The 17,654-nt window shown below is 39.8% G+C and overlaps 1 protein-coding gene across 1 annotated transcript in view; it reads right to left on the bottom strand.

The window, feature by feature from the left end:
• Nucleotides 1-7,745: 7,745 nt before the first annotated feature.
• Nucleotides 7,746-17,654, bottom strand: part of LOC145491515 (putative ammonium transporter 1) — a 24,062-nt gene continuing 14,153 nt past the window's right edge. The window contains exons 2-10 of the mRNA XM_081470760.1: nt 17,234-17,323; nt 16,447-16,677; nt 15,669-15,775; nt 11,149-11,280; nt 10,895-11,024; nt 10,013-10,113; nt 9,326-9,464; nt 8,933-9,154; nt 7,746-8,725 (exon numbers count right to left, since the gene is read on the bottom strand). Coding sequence (XP_081326886.1) covers nt 8,484-8,725; nt 8,933-9,154; nt 9,326-9,464; nt 10,013-10,113; nt 10,895-11,024; nt 11,149-11,280; nt 15,669-15,775; nt 16,447-16,677; nt 17,234-17,323 — 1,394 coding nt within the window. The 3' untranslated portion in view covers nt 7,746-8,483. The remainder of the gene's footprint in view (nt 8,726-8,932; nt 9,155-9,325; nt 9,465-10,012; nt 10,114-10,894; nt 11,025-11,148; nt 11,281-15,668; nt 15,776-16,446; nt 16,678-17,233; nt 17,324-17,654) is intronic.

Raw genomic sequence — 17,654 nt, 5'->3', positions numbered from 1 at the left:
AAACTTGAAGCTTGAGTAAACAATCGATTATAGTTGCATCCATCATGTTTGGCGTAAATATTCGAGCTCAACCATTTCATGTAAACAGGTACACTCTACTTTAAAAATAACCGTCTCATCGCAGTATTTCTTGAATTCCTGGTCTGAGACCAGGTAGTGATAACAAAGCGCGAGCAGTTGGCAAAACTTCATGATCTACTGTTGACTGAGTTGTGGCATAAACAAGGTGATTCAACCTTGGTATTTCTTACCCGTGTGCTTGCAATTCTTGTGGAAACAATTGCCCCTATCTTTTACCACCAGATTTATAGATGAATCGTTCGTTTCCTATCAGCTAATATGGCACATACCTCTGAATAGGCACCTTAAGCAACAGACGTTTTCGTTGACGACGGCGACGTGACGACCGATAAGAAACTGGGGCTAGAACAGCTTCAGGTTGCCGTCGCGACAGCAAGTTACCATCCTTAAAGAAGGATTTCTCGGGCTAGCATCACATCTTTTTGTTTTGTCCACTCCGTCTACGAGTTGAAGATAAACTATAGTTGAAAAATAACTCGATGGAATTAAACCTTATACTATTCATGTTTTACTAAGAGATGTAAAATCATTGCGAAAAATAACGAAACAATTTAAGTTTATAAACTTTGCCTGCTTTGAAATGTCAAACGTAAAGAGCAAAAATTATTTTACTTGTAAAACGTGTATTGCTAAAGCAATTAATTGCGATTTTTAACCAAAGTTTGTATCACCGCTCATTGAGAAAAAAAAACAAAAAAACAGGTGTATTTTCAGACTGCCAAGATTACACACAGATTTTGAACAAAATCTCAGCTCACTGCGTTTTTCATTCGACAGATTGATCGGCCGCTCAAATACAGGAGTTTCGCCAGCTCTTTTGATAAAGAATCGTAAACAGCATTCTGCGAAGGATGCAATAATCTTGTATTTACAAGAAATAAAATCCAGGCGAGACAATTTGGTAGCGCGAAGTTTGCCAGCTCTTGTAAACATTAAAAATGTACATGTACACACTGTTCGAATACAAAATTCATCGAGTCGATTAAAAAAGCCTCTACGTTAAACGAAATACCAAGACGAGGGTATTGCCAAAATAAAATAAAATGTTATTTCAAGCTATAGCAATCTACCAATTATACGTTGAGAAAATCTGAAAAAACTAATTATACTGAGCGGCATCACGTTGGATGAAAGCAACCTCTTCGCTGAAGGCCAGTTTGACATGCCAAAAACAATTTTTCAGTTAAGAAAAAATGAGTCCAGGAATACTTCCAGAACATTGTTTTAAGCATAAAGGCAATCATTACGCAACTTTACCTTGGTTCGGCACCAAAGTAGCACAAGAGTAAGCTAAAAGGGATCAAAACAAAAGATTAAGTACTCACGTTTTCGTCGCGACGTGAAACTCCACGTTCTCACGTTCTCGACCTCAGGGCAACGTCAGGTCACAACGTGTTGTACATGCGCAGTGACGTCTCGAAAGAAATGTCACGTTTCCGGTTGCCGTCGTCAGGCCGGCGACGTCTGTTGCTTAAGGTGCCTATTAAAACACATACTGTGACATAGTTTTCCTTGGAGTGTTTCAACAGTAAGCAGCAAGACAGAAAACCACAAGGGCTTCTTCGTCAATCGCACTATGCTGTCCAGATTTCTTTCTTGCAACGTTTCCAGACTTCGCTCTCTTTTAAAGTCTCCGCAAGACTTCGCCGTTCTGTTGGCGAGTCTAAATAACTGTCATGCCGTTAGATGAGTAAGTGCTTGACTTTGTTTGGTGCATGGTCCCAGTTCAGACAATTCAGCAAATGTGGATTGCGTGACAATCAAGCACTGTACCAAATATGTCGATGAACATCTGACGTTTTGCAAAGTGAGCGAAGATAACGACGTGGACCCCGGTGAAGTGAGTTGAGAGCTCACAATCATTGATAAAGCAAACTTCGACATCCATAATTAGGCGGTATCAAATAGTTAGGCATTATGTATTTAGTGGCGGATCCAGACCTTGAGCTAAGGGAGAGTTGGGCGGGGGTGTTGGGGGGCGTTTTTGCATCGTTTGCCCTGCCGGCTTTTCTTCCTGCTGTGATTTCTTCTTTCTTTACCCAAAATAAGGGGGGAAGGCGGGTTCCCCTGGCCCCTCCCCTTGATCCGCCACTGGTATTGTAATCTTATTTTGAGCATGTCAGAGGCAAAAATAAAAGTCCGCTGTGGAGAGGTGACCGTTAGTGGAGGTTCGACTTTATAGTCTACACAGTTTTTAAAACAGAAAGTAACAGGAGTGAACATGTAGGTAAATTCCTAACACGTATTCATTAAAGACTAGTGCCTCCTAGGCCTTCTTTTTCCCGTCTCAGCCATGTCCCCGGTGCATTTCTATACCAAAAGCACGAAACAATGTGCCTGTATTTTAAAGGTGAATAGGAAGGGTTTGTTTTTTAATTAACGGTAATACAGTCGAACCTTTCTACAACGGCCACCTTGGGGACTGAGGAAAGAGGCCGTTATGGAGAGGTATCATTAGGGGTGAAATATGACACTTATATTTTCTTGGGATTCAACATTTTTGGGATTCATCATTTTTATCTTTTATCTAAAAAATGCAACATAATCACAGTATATCAATAAGGCAGAAGAAACCAAACAGGGACCAACGACGCGCTGCATGGATCAAGAGTTGTGACCTTGTCAAATAAATAATGGAATTTTGTGGACACAGTTCCTCAGTTCACTGATTAACTGGCCGTTGTGGAGAGTTTATTTAATTTTTTGGCAGTTGGGATGCGTTTTAGTGGCTGTTGCCGTTGTGGAGAGCTGACCGTTGTAGAGAGGTTAAAATAAGAGTGCCGGATAGTTGGCCCGTTGTGGAGAGGCGGCTGTTAGCGGAGGTTCGACTGTAGTTTCCATTTTTTCACGCAGACATAGATAAAAAAAAAAAAAGAACCCTGCCTACACAAGGCGAACAAGGAGCAGTTTGGATTCCCTGTTCACATCCCTGTAGGGGAGGAAGACTCCCATATAAAAATGACGGGGGTTCCCACCGTACCTTTCAGGGGTTAAAAGAGGTTTTGGTAGCCCTAGGATAGGATAGGAGGCTAGGATAACTTTATTTATACACGGTTTTTCCATCAGTCAATGAAGTTACTGGACTATCTACCTATCTACCTACCTAAAATAAAAATTAAGAACACCAATTCAAATAAAAAAAAAAAAAAAAAAAGCTTTTCATTGAGGCCGTATGTAAAAATTCACTTAAAATTGAGATATTAGTCAAAACTGTGGCGACTTAATTTAGATTTGAAATAGGTCAATGGAGATGCTTGTCTTAGGTCTATAGGTGAGTTGACCTTTTGAGGCTAAATATCTAGCCTCAAAATGTCCACACCGGAAACTTTTGCGGTACCTTCGAGGGTATTGAGCCGAAAAGAAATATGACAGGAGATAATGTGTTATATAAGAATTGGTATCACTTAGGGGAAGAAAAATTTCAAGCCACGCCCACAAACAGGATCTTGGTTCCTCCTAGGGGTTCTTTTCAAAATTTGCGACGAGAACCCCCGTCCTTTTTATATGGGTTCCCGCCCGGGTCCACGTCGTTATCTTCGTGGAGGCAGCGTGGCCGAGTGGTTAGGGCGCCGGACTTGAAATCCGGAGGTCGCAGGTTCAAGTCCCGCTCTGACCACTTAGCTGAGTTGTTTCTCGGTAGACCCTAGTTCAACTCCTCGGTCATGCTTGTAAATAGCCAACTGGTCTGCCTCCCGCCGGTTGGGATTTTCAAGCCCATTACGTTTAGTTGATATATTTGTTTCTTTCATTTACAGTGGCATGCCTGTGGACTAGCTAGGTGTAGCTATGTGCATTGACCACTATAAATAACAACATTTGAACACTTTGCAAAACGTCAGATGTTCATCGACATATTTTACACAGTCAGCCTAATTGTCACGCAATCCACATTTGCTGAATTATCTGAACTGGGACCATGCTCCAAACAAAGTCAAGCACTTACTCATCTAACGCCATGACAGTTATTTGGACTCGCCAACAGAACGGCGAAGTCTTGCGGAGACTTTAAAAGAGAGCGAAGTCTGGAAACTTTGAAAGAAAGAAATCTGGACGGCATAGTGCGATTGACGAAGAAGCCCTTGTGGTTTTCTGTCTTGCTGCTTACTGTTGAAACACTCCAAGGAAAACTATGTCACAGTATGTGTTTTATTCAGAGGTATGTGCCATATTGGGTTATAGGAAACGAACCATTCATCTATAAATCTGGTGGTAAAAGATAGGGGCAATTGTTTCCATGAGAATTGCAAGCACACAGGTAAGAAATACCCCCGGGGGGGTACTTTGGGAATTTCTGGGTGGGGGTGTGCCGCTGGGACGCTGGAACCCTTAGCCTATACCAGAGCTAGTTCAGCTGAATTTTGCTACCCTATACTAGAGTAAACTCCCCAAATCCCCCCATCTATCGACACTGTTGAGGCTGATTTGCGTAAATTTAAACTTGCCGATTTGATTTTTTTATATTTTTGAGTGACAATTCCTGGTTTCCTTAGTCTAGATAAAATCTTTAACCAACCAGTCAGTTTTGTGAAAAATTGTACCCTATTCTAGACCCAAACGCTCTAATTTATATACCCTATCCTAGAGTAAACTGCTTGAAAACCATACCCTTCACAGCGGCACATACCTATATAGCCCACATATGGCAGTGCCCCCCCCCCCGGGGAAATACCAAGGTTGAATAATCTTGTTTATGCTACAACTCAGTCAATAGTTGATCATGAAGTTTCGCCAACTGCTCGCGCTTTGTTATCACTACCTGGTCTCAGACCAGGAATTCAAGAAATACTGCGATGAGACGGTTATTTTTAAAGTAGAGTGTACCTGTTTACATGAAATGGTTGAGCTCGAATATTTACGCCAAACATGATGGATGCAACTATAATCGATTGTTTACTCAAGCTTCAAGTTTCAAAAAATGTTTTTTTTTTTCTTTTTTCCACAAAAATTAAAACTGCCGATATCAAACTACCAATGTGTGCTACAGTTGTTACCTTCAAAAAGAAAAACATAAGCGGAAGGAAAATCAGTTTCGCGCGATATGCACGTGCCGGTCCTCGAAATATATTTGCATAACATTTACAATGTATCAGAAGCAGCGTCTATTTTCATTAAACTGCAAATGTTTGCAGAAGTTAATCATGTGGTCAATCTAAAAGGAAAAAAAACAAATTAAATTCATCTTTATTGACGAAAAAGGTTTCCATTCTCTTATTTTTGTTCTTGGTGAAGGTAGTTGGCCAACGTCCATGTTGGTTTCACGAATGACGAATGTACCAAAATGTACCACACGTTTATGTCTCTCAACGGGGTACTTTTTTCGGGCCGCAGAAGACACTTTCACACAATATAATATAGAGTATAGGCTTTCAGAACATTTTAGTTTTGACTTCAAATTCAATGTACCAGTGGGTTTTTGATGGTATTGAAGTTAGCTAAAATTAGCCGTTTCGCTCCCGAGCTTCGATGAAGGTACTTGTATCGGCTTAAAATATTATAAAAATTAGAGCCTTTGCTAATCAAATTAATGCTTTAGAAACAGCAAGACATGTACTATGAGATACTCAAAGCATATTGGTAGATATCATCGCCTTGATCTGTACGAGCGGAAAGAAAATCCACAATTTTCGGCCATTTTCGGCGGCGGCTGGCAGCTAAAATTGCGATTTTTGAACTTTTTTCGATTTCGAGAAAACTAAAGCGCTTCAGGACCTTTGAATGGTATTTTCGAAAACAACTCGCTATAGAGGTTATTTGGGCAAAATATGAAGAAATCGAAAATTTCGCGACTGTCATCTCATTCTCGGTATTTAGAGGAACTGGCTCTTAAGTAAAAACATGAGTTAATTTCAGTTGAGTTTACCTCTCTGATCGTTACTGTATTTAAGAGAATTTCCGTGGAAATTACACTTACCGAATTCCTCGCTTTCTGCTATTCAATTTACGGTAGAAAAGACTGATTTCAAGTGATTTGCAACGACTGACAGAAATTGTTTTTGTGGCACATCTTCAAACTTTGCACAAACTTTCACACCGGAGAAACTTTTTTGGAGAACTTAACTGGTGAACTAAATGCAACTAAAATAAAGTAGCTCGAAATAAATCTGTTCTGATCTTTAATACAACCTTCTTTGTCCAGTATCTAGGTTACTCGCTCGTTGCGAAGACTTTTTACAAATCGTTGGGAGATGGCGCGTAAGCCGATTCAATGAAAAAGTTGCGTAAACAAACAAATTTGTAATTAAAACCAATTTACCGCAGGGAAAAAAATATACATGTTATTTGCGGCTTAGGGTCGGTCCGTATAGTGAAAAACTGTGAGTTGGGATTGAAAATGCTTGGCCAGTGGCAACTGGCCAAGAATTTTCAAGACCTCGGTCACGGTTAGGGTTAGGGTCGGTCCGTATAATGAAAAACTGTGAGTCGGGCTTGAAACTGCTTGGCCAGTGGCCAGTGGCCACTGGCCAAGCATTTTCAAGACCTCGGTCACGGTTTTTCGCTACACGGACCGACCCTAAGCCAGCAAATAACATGTATATTTTTATCCCTGCGGTAAATTGGTTTTAATTACAAATTTGTTTGTTTCCTGGTCTGCGGCCTGCATTTTACCCTCAGTCTGCAGTCCGGGTTGGGGGGAGGGGGAGGGGGAGGGGAGGGGAGTACTCTGTAAATCATTGGTAGGGGGTGTGCCGCTGGGACATTGAAATCCTAGCGCTATACTAGACCATGACCAGTCGGGATTTTGCAAACCTACTCTAGACTAAGCACCAAAACTCCTCCCCTGCTAGCTATTTTCCATGCAGAAACTTTATCACGACCGTGGTCCAACATACGCTAACTAAACCAATATCTTATGAAGTCATTTCCAAATTTCAATTTCTTTTATAGAACCCCGGGTAAAGAACCCTGGTCTAGAATAAAGTATTTATAGACTGGCCACGTTTCCGGTAAATTATACCCTATTCTAGACCAAAACTATCTGTTTTCTTTACCTTATCCCAGACTAAACTGTCTGAAAACCATACCCTTCACGGCGGCACATATCCATATAACTTATGTAAGGGAGTACTCCACCCCCCACCTTTGGTCTACAGTCCACAGTCTGCGTTTTACACTGACCGGTCTGTAAATAGCCTCTGCTGAATGTTTGGTTATCCGATTGAGCCCGCGTAGACGCGGAAATGTATTTTATAACCAGCCACCATCTAGCTAGAGGACAGCATACATGAGACAACTGGAAATTAACTGACCTTAACTCGATCCGTAAAACGCGCTGTTTTGAAACTAATTTGGACTCCGTGGGGTTTATCTGGTTTGTGGTTACGCTGTTGTGCGCCAGGCTGATCTAACGTGCCTCTACTTTGATTATGAAAGCTTCTCATCAGATTTGCCGTGGTTTCGAAATCTAAGTTACACACGGAGTAACGCACATCAGATTTACCATGGATTCCCTTCCAACAAAATTTGTTTTTTCAACTGGCCATTGTTTGTATCGCAAGTTCACCAGTTACTTTTTACATGTTAAAACTGAAAGAGCGACATGAAATTCCTTTTAATTACTTCCGCTGTATTATAATCAGACGGAAGAGAACTTGATAGACTGGAAATAAAGGAAGGAAGGTTGCACTCATCGTACTGTTACAATAATATACCTTTTTATTTTCCCATCAAGATGTAACTTATGTAGAATAGCATATTTGCTTTGGCGTTTTTTTAAAATTTTTTCTTGAAGCACTATTAATGTTTACCCTCGAGATCAAGCATTCCTAAAAGCGGTAAATAGATGTCATGATGGACAGTTTAATCTAGTTTTCAGTTTATTCTCTAACCTTGAGGCCAATAAGCAAGAGTTCTGGGTAACTACGTTCCCTCTTCCTCACTTGCTCTATTAGTAGGGAAACCGGCTCCCGTCTGTTGATAACCGCGCATGGTCAATTGGTTTTCCTGTTTCGTCTACAATCACGCTGCAGAGAAGAGTATTTCATCCGCGCTAGCGCTGATTCTAGCTCTCGCTTTGTCCTTTGCTGTCTCTTCTACAACTCTCAATCCTCATCTATGCGTAGCAAATCAACTTTTATCTTTCTTAGCAAGCCTTAGCTACTATAAATGAATCGTAAATTATTACTAAACATTTCTAAGCCGTACATTACGACATTTCTTATTGTTTGCTTTTGCCCTTCTAATGATGTAGTCAGTAGCCGAGCTGAGATAATTTCCTGGTCGTAACTAAGAAATACTGCTGTAAAGCTGATATGAAAGTGATCGCTATTCTAAATAAGCGTGTGCTGGAGTTACCCCTCTACGCTAAAGCGGGTTAGGATTATATACAGCTTTCGCGTTGAAGCAACCCTAGTGTAGATCTTGCTGAAAATGTTAGCTAAAGATGTTTGTGCGGGAGGAGGTGTTCAGATTGCTGTTATATATGAGTGTGCGTTGACAGGGTTAGCGATGACATTATCTTGAGATCCAGGCATGCTAGGTTGGCCGTTCTGGACTGGGTTAGGGCTACCTCCTTTTTGAGGTGAATCAAAGTTTATTTGTTGGTGCAAGTCCTTTGTTTCTCCTGCCTGGGATTTGCTAGATCCCCAGCCGTCACCATAACTGGCCAGTGGGTAAGCGGGCTCACCGTGTTTGGGTATGTCAAGACCTAAGAAAGAGAGGAATTTCAGGTCAAATTTTCAGCTTTTCTTTTACCCGATCACAGTTCGTATCAAGAACCACCTGGCGAAACGTTCGCGCTTTAGTGATGAAAAAAAGCTCTAACTTGGAGAAATTAAATAAAAAGGAAAGGCGAGGAACGGAAACTGGACTCGTGATGGCTGCGAAAAAGTAGCGTAGCTACCAGTCTACTCACCTTTCAACTCGATTTCTTCCCTGACACGGAGCTGTTTAGTGAGTCGCAAAGTAAAAAACAAAATGAAAGCCATTACGACAGACCAGGCAACGATGGCAAGCAGCCCCAGGAGGTTCCACCCAAACAAACGGAATGAATGTTCGTCGGCAGCATAAAGGATTCCAGATTCCTTGTTGAATATTGGAGCCGCCAGCACTCCCCAGAAACCACCACCGAAATGAACTGCGGAACGATACAATAAACAATTAAAAATTGTCCACCAATGCATACATTAGCCGCCAAAACAATACTACAGTTTCTCACTGAAACAGTCTATAAGGACTACCCTTTATCGAGGATCTTGAGGACTCTGGCTGTGAGAATAGAATTCCTGCATATTTTGGCGTCACTTACCAGCCACAGCATCCAGGGGGTCATCAACCCTTACACGCAACATGAGAGTACTCCAAGCAACGTATGCCATTCCAGCGATGATTCCAATAACAAAAGCAGCATAAGGATGGACAGCATTACAGCCTGCACATAGGGACACCTGAGAAACAAACACATGCATTCTAGTTTCTGTAACGTGACTAGAAATATTTGTACTCTTGTAGATGAGATCATAGTCAGTTGCAAATAAGCCATAAAGCATCTTTGCCCACGTGCTTTAGCAATACGATTTACCGTTTACAGTCCTCGGGGGAGGCGTAAGTAAAGCATCTTGTTCAGAAATGCAACTCAATACTCGGACAAGGGCTTTAACCTTAACTTCTTGGTTGAGACTCTAAATACTCATACCATTTGGTATAGGCCACCGAGCCTGCGAATGGTATTCTCAATTTCATATTTATACACTACTTTCAAGTCAAACCAATGTAACTTGATCGCTAATATCCTCGTTCAGGAAAATCGTTATTGTTCTAGTTTTAGGTTTAGCTTAATAAAGCTTTAGCAACACTATGTATTTGTGGTCATGCAAATAGAGATAGTTGTTGTTGTTGTTGTTGTTGTTGTTGTTGTTGTAGTAGAGTAAATGGTTTGGTTCTATATCCTGAACAATGATCTACACTATTATTGTTTTTTAAAAGAAGGTCTTACCATTCCAGCAAGTCCACCATTAATGGTAAAAAGCAAACTCCAGTGTTTCTCCGCAAATCCTAGGCGCTTGATAATCATGGCGGTCAATGCACCTGCAGATCCTGAATAAAAGTAACAAAAAAAAAAAAAAAAAAAAAAAAAAACAGATTAGTATCTTGAAATTGACAGAGAAGTTGAAAATAGCTTAAGGTAATTCCTCTGAAATAAAAGTGATAATAGATTTTTGTTCAAACTTTGTCCACTGAATATTTGTCATATGATAAATTCAATTTTGAAATAAAAAAGGTGGGTGCCCATGCTCATTAAGGAGCAATGAGGCATTGAAAATGTCCCATTTTGGCATTATTTAATGCTTATCATAAGAACGCATTCCCAGTAATTGTAACATCTTTGTGAGCCCGGACTCATAAGAACACGCATTAAACTACAGTCAATACAATGTATCGGACACAAATAAACGTTTTAAGTTTGATTCAGACGAAAAGCTAAATCCTTGATTAAAAATTTGAACCAAATTTCTTGACGTGGTTACCGACTGCAAAATAGAAAAGACCACAGTGTATCTGCTATTTTTCTTATTTATTTAATTTTCAGCAATAGAAATTAAATCAGCCTTTTCTCACGCAAAGCTTATGATTAGTTGATTACAATGACTGGAAAAAAAATTGGGGTGCCCGTGCTCGTTGGTGAGCTAGAGCCATTTTTCAACTGACAGAGCTCAATATCAAGGCAAATCCGTCATGTTTTCAATGTGCGCGTGCACGAGCCCGCGCTAATGACGTCATAAATTATGCGCAGTAAGGATGCGCAATGCAAATGTGAGGAATGACCTTAAAGCTGCGACATTTGACGTTATTTGAATGTATGCTAAGTATAGCTCACCTCCAATGACAGTGTTAACAATGGCCAGGGCCACAATGTCTGCATCACCCGGACTGGAAATGGACCCCTGGGAACCTCCATTAAATGCCAGGAAACCAAAGAACAGGATGAATCCTCCAAGGGCCGCTTTCTTAAGAGTGCAAAGGAAGAAAAGAACTCATACAGTGTTTTATTGTGAGTTTTTCTGAGAATCAGACAAGTGTGCTTTCAATTTCCAAGAATGCAACACGCTTGAACATCATCAACAAACTTACCGGGACAGTATGGCCTAAAATCATCTGAGGGGAACCATTAACAAATCTTCCAATTCTTGGACCTAGAGTGGCTGCTCCAACTAAAGCAATTGAACCACCAAGGACGTGAACAACCCCGCTACCTGCAAAATCCTACCACAACGTAAAAGGAAAAATCAGCGAGCTAAAGGACATTTCATTAGACCAATTCTATCTTCTAGTAGTGTTACGCTTTTGTGTAATACTCGATGTGAATCATCCTGTCATCATCATCACAGCTGCTGCGAACGCTAACTTTTCCACCAAAAATCTTGGCTTGGGGTGATGGCTCGTGTGTAGACTGTTGTCATCATCAGTCCTTATCGCGCCATGGAATGCATACGACCCGAACAGTCTCTCTCTAGCGGGGGCGGTTTTGTGTCACCTTTCAGATTTCAAGTTCAAGACCGCTCCCGCAGGAGAGAGACTGTTCGGGTCGTATGCATTCCATGGCGCGATAAGGACTGATGATGACAACAGTCTACACACGAGCCATCACCCCAAGCCAAGATTGTTGGTGGAAAAGCTAGCGTTCGCAGCAGCTGTGATGACTAACCCAATTCAGACCGGACCTTTTGGTTGACCTTCTACATTTCCAGTATATTTAGACTATGATAATGAGATTAAGAGGGTGTATAGTACGACCAACTGAAAATTATTTACTTTGACGTAAGTAACAAGAACTGACGACATCAATGTTAGTAATTGGTTATGTTATGGACACAAGCGTGATCTTGGATTTCTTTCTCAAAAGCAATACAAAGCAATAAAACGATGATAAAAAGCTTCAAAAAAAAAAACAACAACAACAACAACAACAACTCAATGAAAATTTTGTTGACAGAACATTAAAATGTCTATAATACAGTAAACACCTGTATATAAGGAAAAGAACACGAGGCTGGAAGTTATCCAATAAAGAATGATATATATAAGAACCAGTAATAGGCAGATAAAGAAAACATGTTCTTATTTTTTTGATTTTATTTGAAATTCATATTTAGTGTAAATAATAAACATTGAATGTCAATTAAACCTCTAGTAATGTATAATGTATAGTGTTTCTGAAACAAAGTTTAATTAAAAACACTTTTAGAACATTTTCAAGCTGATTTCTCACTAAGCACCCGGAGAGAATAAGAACTTTATCAGCCTGAACCCCGAAATCATAGGTTCTTATATACGGGTTTTTACTGTATTCGCTTGAGATTTCTACCTAATTTTCACAAGACTAATAATGTTTAAAAAAGAACGTAAATAAAAACCAAACTTTTTTGACTATACGTCATGTCCAGGGTAAGAAAAAATCGTCCGCTAATTGTATTGTTTATAATCGTTAGGTAATTCCCGATGGGAACAGTTTCGCCATGTAACTGTGAAATTGTTTGTTAAAGCTGGGTTGCCAATCTTGAATCATTAGCTAGGCCTTGCTGGATTCTTCACTCGTAAAAAGATTGGGCCTTGTAGAGTATGTGCAAGCTTAAGGGATGCAAAAGATCCTCGCGTAGGTGACGAGAAAACGTGAACCCCAATACATGGAAACTCCAACGTTGTAAACACATGTCTGTCAAAATATGTTTGCAATAAAGACATTACTTTTCTGGAGCAGTGAAATGTCATACAACATTGTTTCCAGATAAAGTTCAAATAAAGTCGCAATTACCTTTGACAGCTTTTACGTAAATATTGAAAATGTTTTAAGGTGGTCTTACACCTTCAAAAAAGTTAAAAAACAAACAAACAAACAAACAAACCAACAGTGTGGGACGGTTTTGGTACCACGTTAAAGGACTTCGCACTCTGACTTCAAAATTGAGCTTTTCCAGGTCACATGCCACAATAGTTAATGAACAACTAGCTCTTAAGTGTGAATAAGTGGTGTTTATTCTAAAAACGATAACCTACTAATGAATGGTTCGAGAAGCGTGGAATTACTTAAGTTCAGCTTGTCCATAAGGAAGTTTTCCAGGGGACAAACCTCAGAAAACAGTTTTTTGAGATCTTTTTCTCGTGAAAATGGGAAAACGTTCTCTAATATTAACTAATATTAACTATATTAACTGAATAACAAGGTAAGCATTTCATAAATTGCAGATTTTAGAGGTTTGAAATCTAGATAATTGTGTCCTTCACCAATCTTGAAAATTTGACAACATTCGGTTGAAACCAGGAGCCATAATCGGGGACGGAGACCGTAAGCGCGCGCCATTTCTAGTATTGGGGTTGTCCCCATGATATGGGACAATAATTCTATTTTTAGAACAAATTGCGCCATCGCCGGAGGCACACGCGCGTACATGCTGCGAGGATTTTTGCGGATGTCGCGCGGAAGAAATGGCATCCGAAATTCCTGAAATTTTTTATGTTTTTGGCCCACAACTCAACGCGTTTACGTCTGTTGGAATTTTGCTTAAGTATTTTCGTCGTAAGCTGCTCCAGTTTGAGTGAAGTAAGACAGTGTCGAATTTAGGTATGTTCCTCTTTAAGCTTAGATATATATCGCTGACCAAGTTGTGTTCTGACGGATGCTTCTTTTACATGAGCTGTACATTACTCCACTTTAAATCTCACATATGTTGAAGATTAACAGCTTTTCCACTACACAGCAAAAAACAGCTGGATATGTTAAGATATAGCAGAGCTTCAGGACTTCATAGTTCCCTAGCTCCACTTGCCACACGCTTGCGAGGAATTTGCCAGTCTATCACGACCGAAAGGTAAAACAAAATAATTGCTAGTTTGAGTTTCGCCTGAATTGTGAGCAACGCTTGACGTTTCATCAAGGCCCAAAAACTTTACGTCCGTAGAGACTGCTCAGTTTTATTCGTGTAAAAATCCAGTAAATTTTCTGTTGTCGATGAATGAGAGCGCCCGCCGATGCATGTTTTGTTTTTGTACAGTCAGTAAACATGACAAATTGTACTTCCGCCGCACTTTCGTGTGAAAACGTACATCGAAGTCAAACAATGACTGTATAGTTTTAAATATGTTTAAGATTGATAAATGTTTGAGAACATATTAAAAGCTAAGCTGAAAATATGCGAATAAAGCAGAAATAATCAGCAAAGTTACGATGACGCTTTCTTTAATCAACTTCGAATAACGATTTCGACTTTGTTGATCGAGTTTAAAATATCAAAACTCCTTGTCTATTTTCATTTTCGCAATGTAAAACTTCACTATGCTTATGCTGAAGAAACACACGTGATGTTAGTAGCCTTTTTCGCGTTCGTCAAATTTGTTGCAGCATCTCAGCACAAAAGATAACTAAAGAAATCTTTGTCAAGATTTGCTGACAATTGAAAAACCGACTCGGACTTGAAAGTGCACGAGCTGCAGTATGCAAATGAGCTAATTGTACGCGTCAGACTTTCCTTTCAAAAACTTTTGCAAACTCACCAAAGAAGCAGAAACAATAAGAAACCATCAAAACAGGTTGTGGTTATGATTAACCATTGTCCGAGAAACTCACAAATTAACTCGATACCAGAGTAGAGAGTTTTCTTGCTATATTCTTAAGTCAGAACAAACGCAAAAACATACGCGTAAGCTTACAGCTAGCGCGAGCAGATCTTATTATTCATTCCCAGCGCGAGATTGAAGTCTTGTTTTCGACTCTGAAAAACCCACCTTTTCCGTTGGCTCAGAGCATAAAACTACATATAAGCGCCCTGGTTCTTAGTCCCTGCCTTATTCTCTGCCATCGCTGTGAAAAATACGCAAGAGAATCTCTCAACTCTCACCATTTGATCATGCAACGTGACAACATCCACGCGAGAACCCCGGACATGTACGTGGATCCGCGCGGGTATATGACGTCAGGATGGCGCAATTTGTTCTAAAAATAGAAAAATTGTCCCATATCATAGGTACGCGCGGATCCCAAGACTTACGGTCTCCGTCCCCGATTATGGCTCCTGGTTGAAACCCAATGAAGATATCATATTTGAAATATTGGTGATCTGTTTATTTGGTCATTTTGAGAAATAAGGCTTTAAAGTTTTACTTCGGTCTCCGAGAGCCCAAATTAACCCTGTGAACGGGGGTGGGGAGGTGGGGAAGGGCAGAGGCAGAAGGGAGGGGTTATGTCGAAATGTGACATAAATGTTTCACGGAATACCCGAATACGCACCGGTTATAGAAATTTTAACCAAGTATAAAGGGTTTATAAGGTGTTACAGGAAACAATGCTTAGGACCATGATGCACAATTCTCATAAGTACACACCGCTAAAGCTTTTCTGCAAAGTATAATCAAAATGTACTGAATTGAATCCGTTTTGTAAGTACTTTTGGACTGTAAACAACCGTTGCTATAGGCGCTGTATGTTAAAATATAGCTATTAGCGTGCAGATTTCTTAATTTGAACGTAAATCAAGGGGTAGTTAGAGCAAAATCGTTTTGAAATACGTTTTGCCAATCGTCAGAGATGTTGAGCCTTATTCAGTTTTAGACAAAATACATGAGCCATATTGTGAAATACAAATGCTATGACAGCTTACCTGGTATGTAACAGCCATGGTCACATTGTCTTTAGTATATTCGACACCAACATAAAGCCAGCCATTTTCATCCCATGCCCAGTGAGTGACTATTGGATACACAAACCCTGCGAGAGAACAACAGCACTTTCTTTGAAGTCGGTATAAGCTAGATCCATGACCATACTATGATAACTAAATGTAGCAGATTCAAAGCAAAACTCTTAATAATAATAATAATAATAATAATAAAAACAAACAAACAAACAAACAAACAAAACAAGCACATGCCAACCTCGTCTCCAGGGCGCTTTTCCCTTCAAATATGGGAGGGCGGGAAACGACCCAAACTCGGAGAAAGGCCGTGGGGACAAAGTTGACCACATGCATCCTACAGGACCATCAACCCGCAACGCTCTATTGGAGAGCTTAAGTAAATCACGACGGTGCCGCCAACATCACCATCTAAAAGGTTTAATTAGCCGAATAATGGCTCTAAATTTTTGTACCTTTTCTAGTCGTTCTAGCTCCGCATCATAACAACTGACGCGAAAAGACCAAGCTCTGCGTATCGTGGATTATTTGTAGCACGAAGGCTGATTTTTTCATTTTTTTCTTTTGGAATTGAAGGTTCTCGCTACATATTAGCCTAAGCACATTCTTCGACCGATGGACATTTTGAACAGATCTAGGCAATTGTAACATTTCAAAGTAAAATATAGATCTATCTTTACGCTCCCTGATAATCTGACTGCTTAGAGTGCGAAATAGCATGTTTTGTAATTTATTTTTAACTCACCAGTTAGAAACACAGAGTACAGAAGGTAAGCTCTGAACTCCGTTCTCTCTGCCATGGCACCGCTGACAATTGTTGCCGCAGTTGCCGCAAACACGAAGTGGAAAAACCAGTGAGAGTATTGGTCGACTGGCAAATCTGCCAGTGCGAAATACTTGTGTCCAATAAACCCATTGCTTTCAGCTCCGAAAGCAAAGGCGTATCCGAATAACCAGTAAGATACCGCACCAATAACTGTAAATAATAAAGTATAAGTGGAATTACAAGTCTGCAAACATAAATTTGGTTTTTTTGAACTATGTTATCGGTCTTATGCAAGAATTAACTCTCAAATTTGAAATTACAATGATTTAAGGTGCTCTGGATTGCAGCTTCATGAGCAATGTTTCTATAAAGTAATTTTTAGTGTCTTTTCGCTTTTATCACAGTCCCCCGCGACTTTCCAAGTTATGATTAATAAGAGGAGATAGGACAAGACAAGACAAGACAAGGCAAGACATGACGAGACGAGACGGCACGAGACGGGACGAGGCAAGGCAGTACGGGACGGGAAAAGATGGGGCGGGACAATACAGGACGAGACGAGACAAGACAAGACAAGACAAAAAAAGGAGACAAGAGAAGAGAAGAAGAGAAAAGACGAGACATGAAACTATTCCACGTTAATAATAATAATAATAATAATAACAATAATAATAATGATAATAATAATAATAATAATAATAATAATAACACAATAAATGGAAAATTAAAAGTTGAAGCAAAAACCGATAATTTTTGTAGTACTTACATACGTCCAAGACATTCTTGATCAGGATGTTTGTTGTGTTCTTTGATCTAATTGAACCGGCCTCTAAGAAAGCAAACCCTGCCTGCATATCTGCAAGAAAAAGATGCTGCCTAAGTCATTATTTCAAATTAAGTTAGACTACGTTTAGGCAAAATTAAAGATCATTAGCTAAACTTTGTGTAATAAGGAATTACTCTTCACGCATTTAATCTGAGCTAGTAGTAGTAACAATCTTTAATTAGGAAGCTCCATCACTAAAAAAAGGTTTACATAGAGGTCCTAAATTGAAGAGTTAAAAGCTGCGATTAACACTTTTTCTGATCAACAAATTAACCAGTTTTAAATTTGAAGTTTTTTGAACTAAAAGTGCAACACTCGCAGTCACGTGTTATTGTCCTAGAGATGTAGAACGATATCTGCG

This window comes from Orbicella franksi, chromosome 6 (genome assembly GCF_964199315.1).
Source record: "Orbicella franksi chromosome 6, jaOrbFran1.1, whole genome shotgun sequence".
Classification (NCBI taxonomy): Eukaryota; Metazoa; Cnidaria; class Anthozoa; order Scleractinia; family Merulinidae; genus Orbicella; species Orbicella franksi.
The sequence above is the reverse complement of the archived record's forward strand: the minus strand, read 5'-3'. Positions and strand labels throughout refer to the sequence as shown.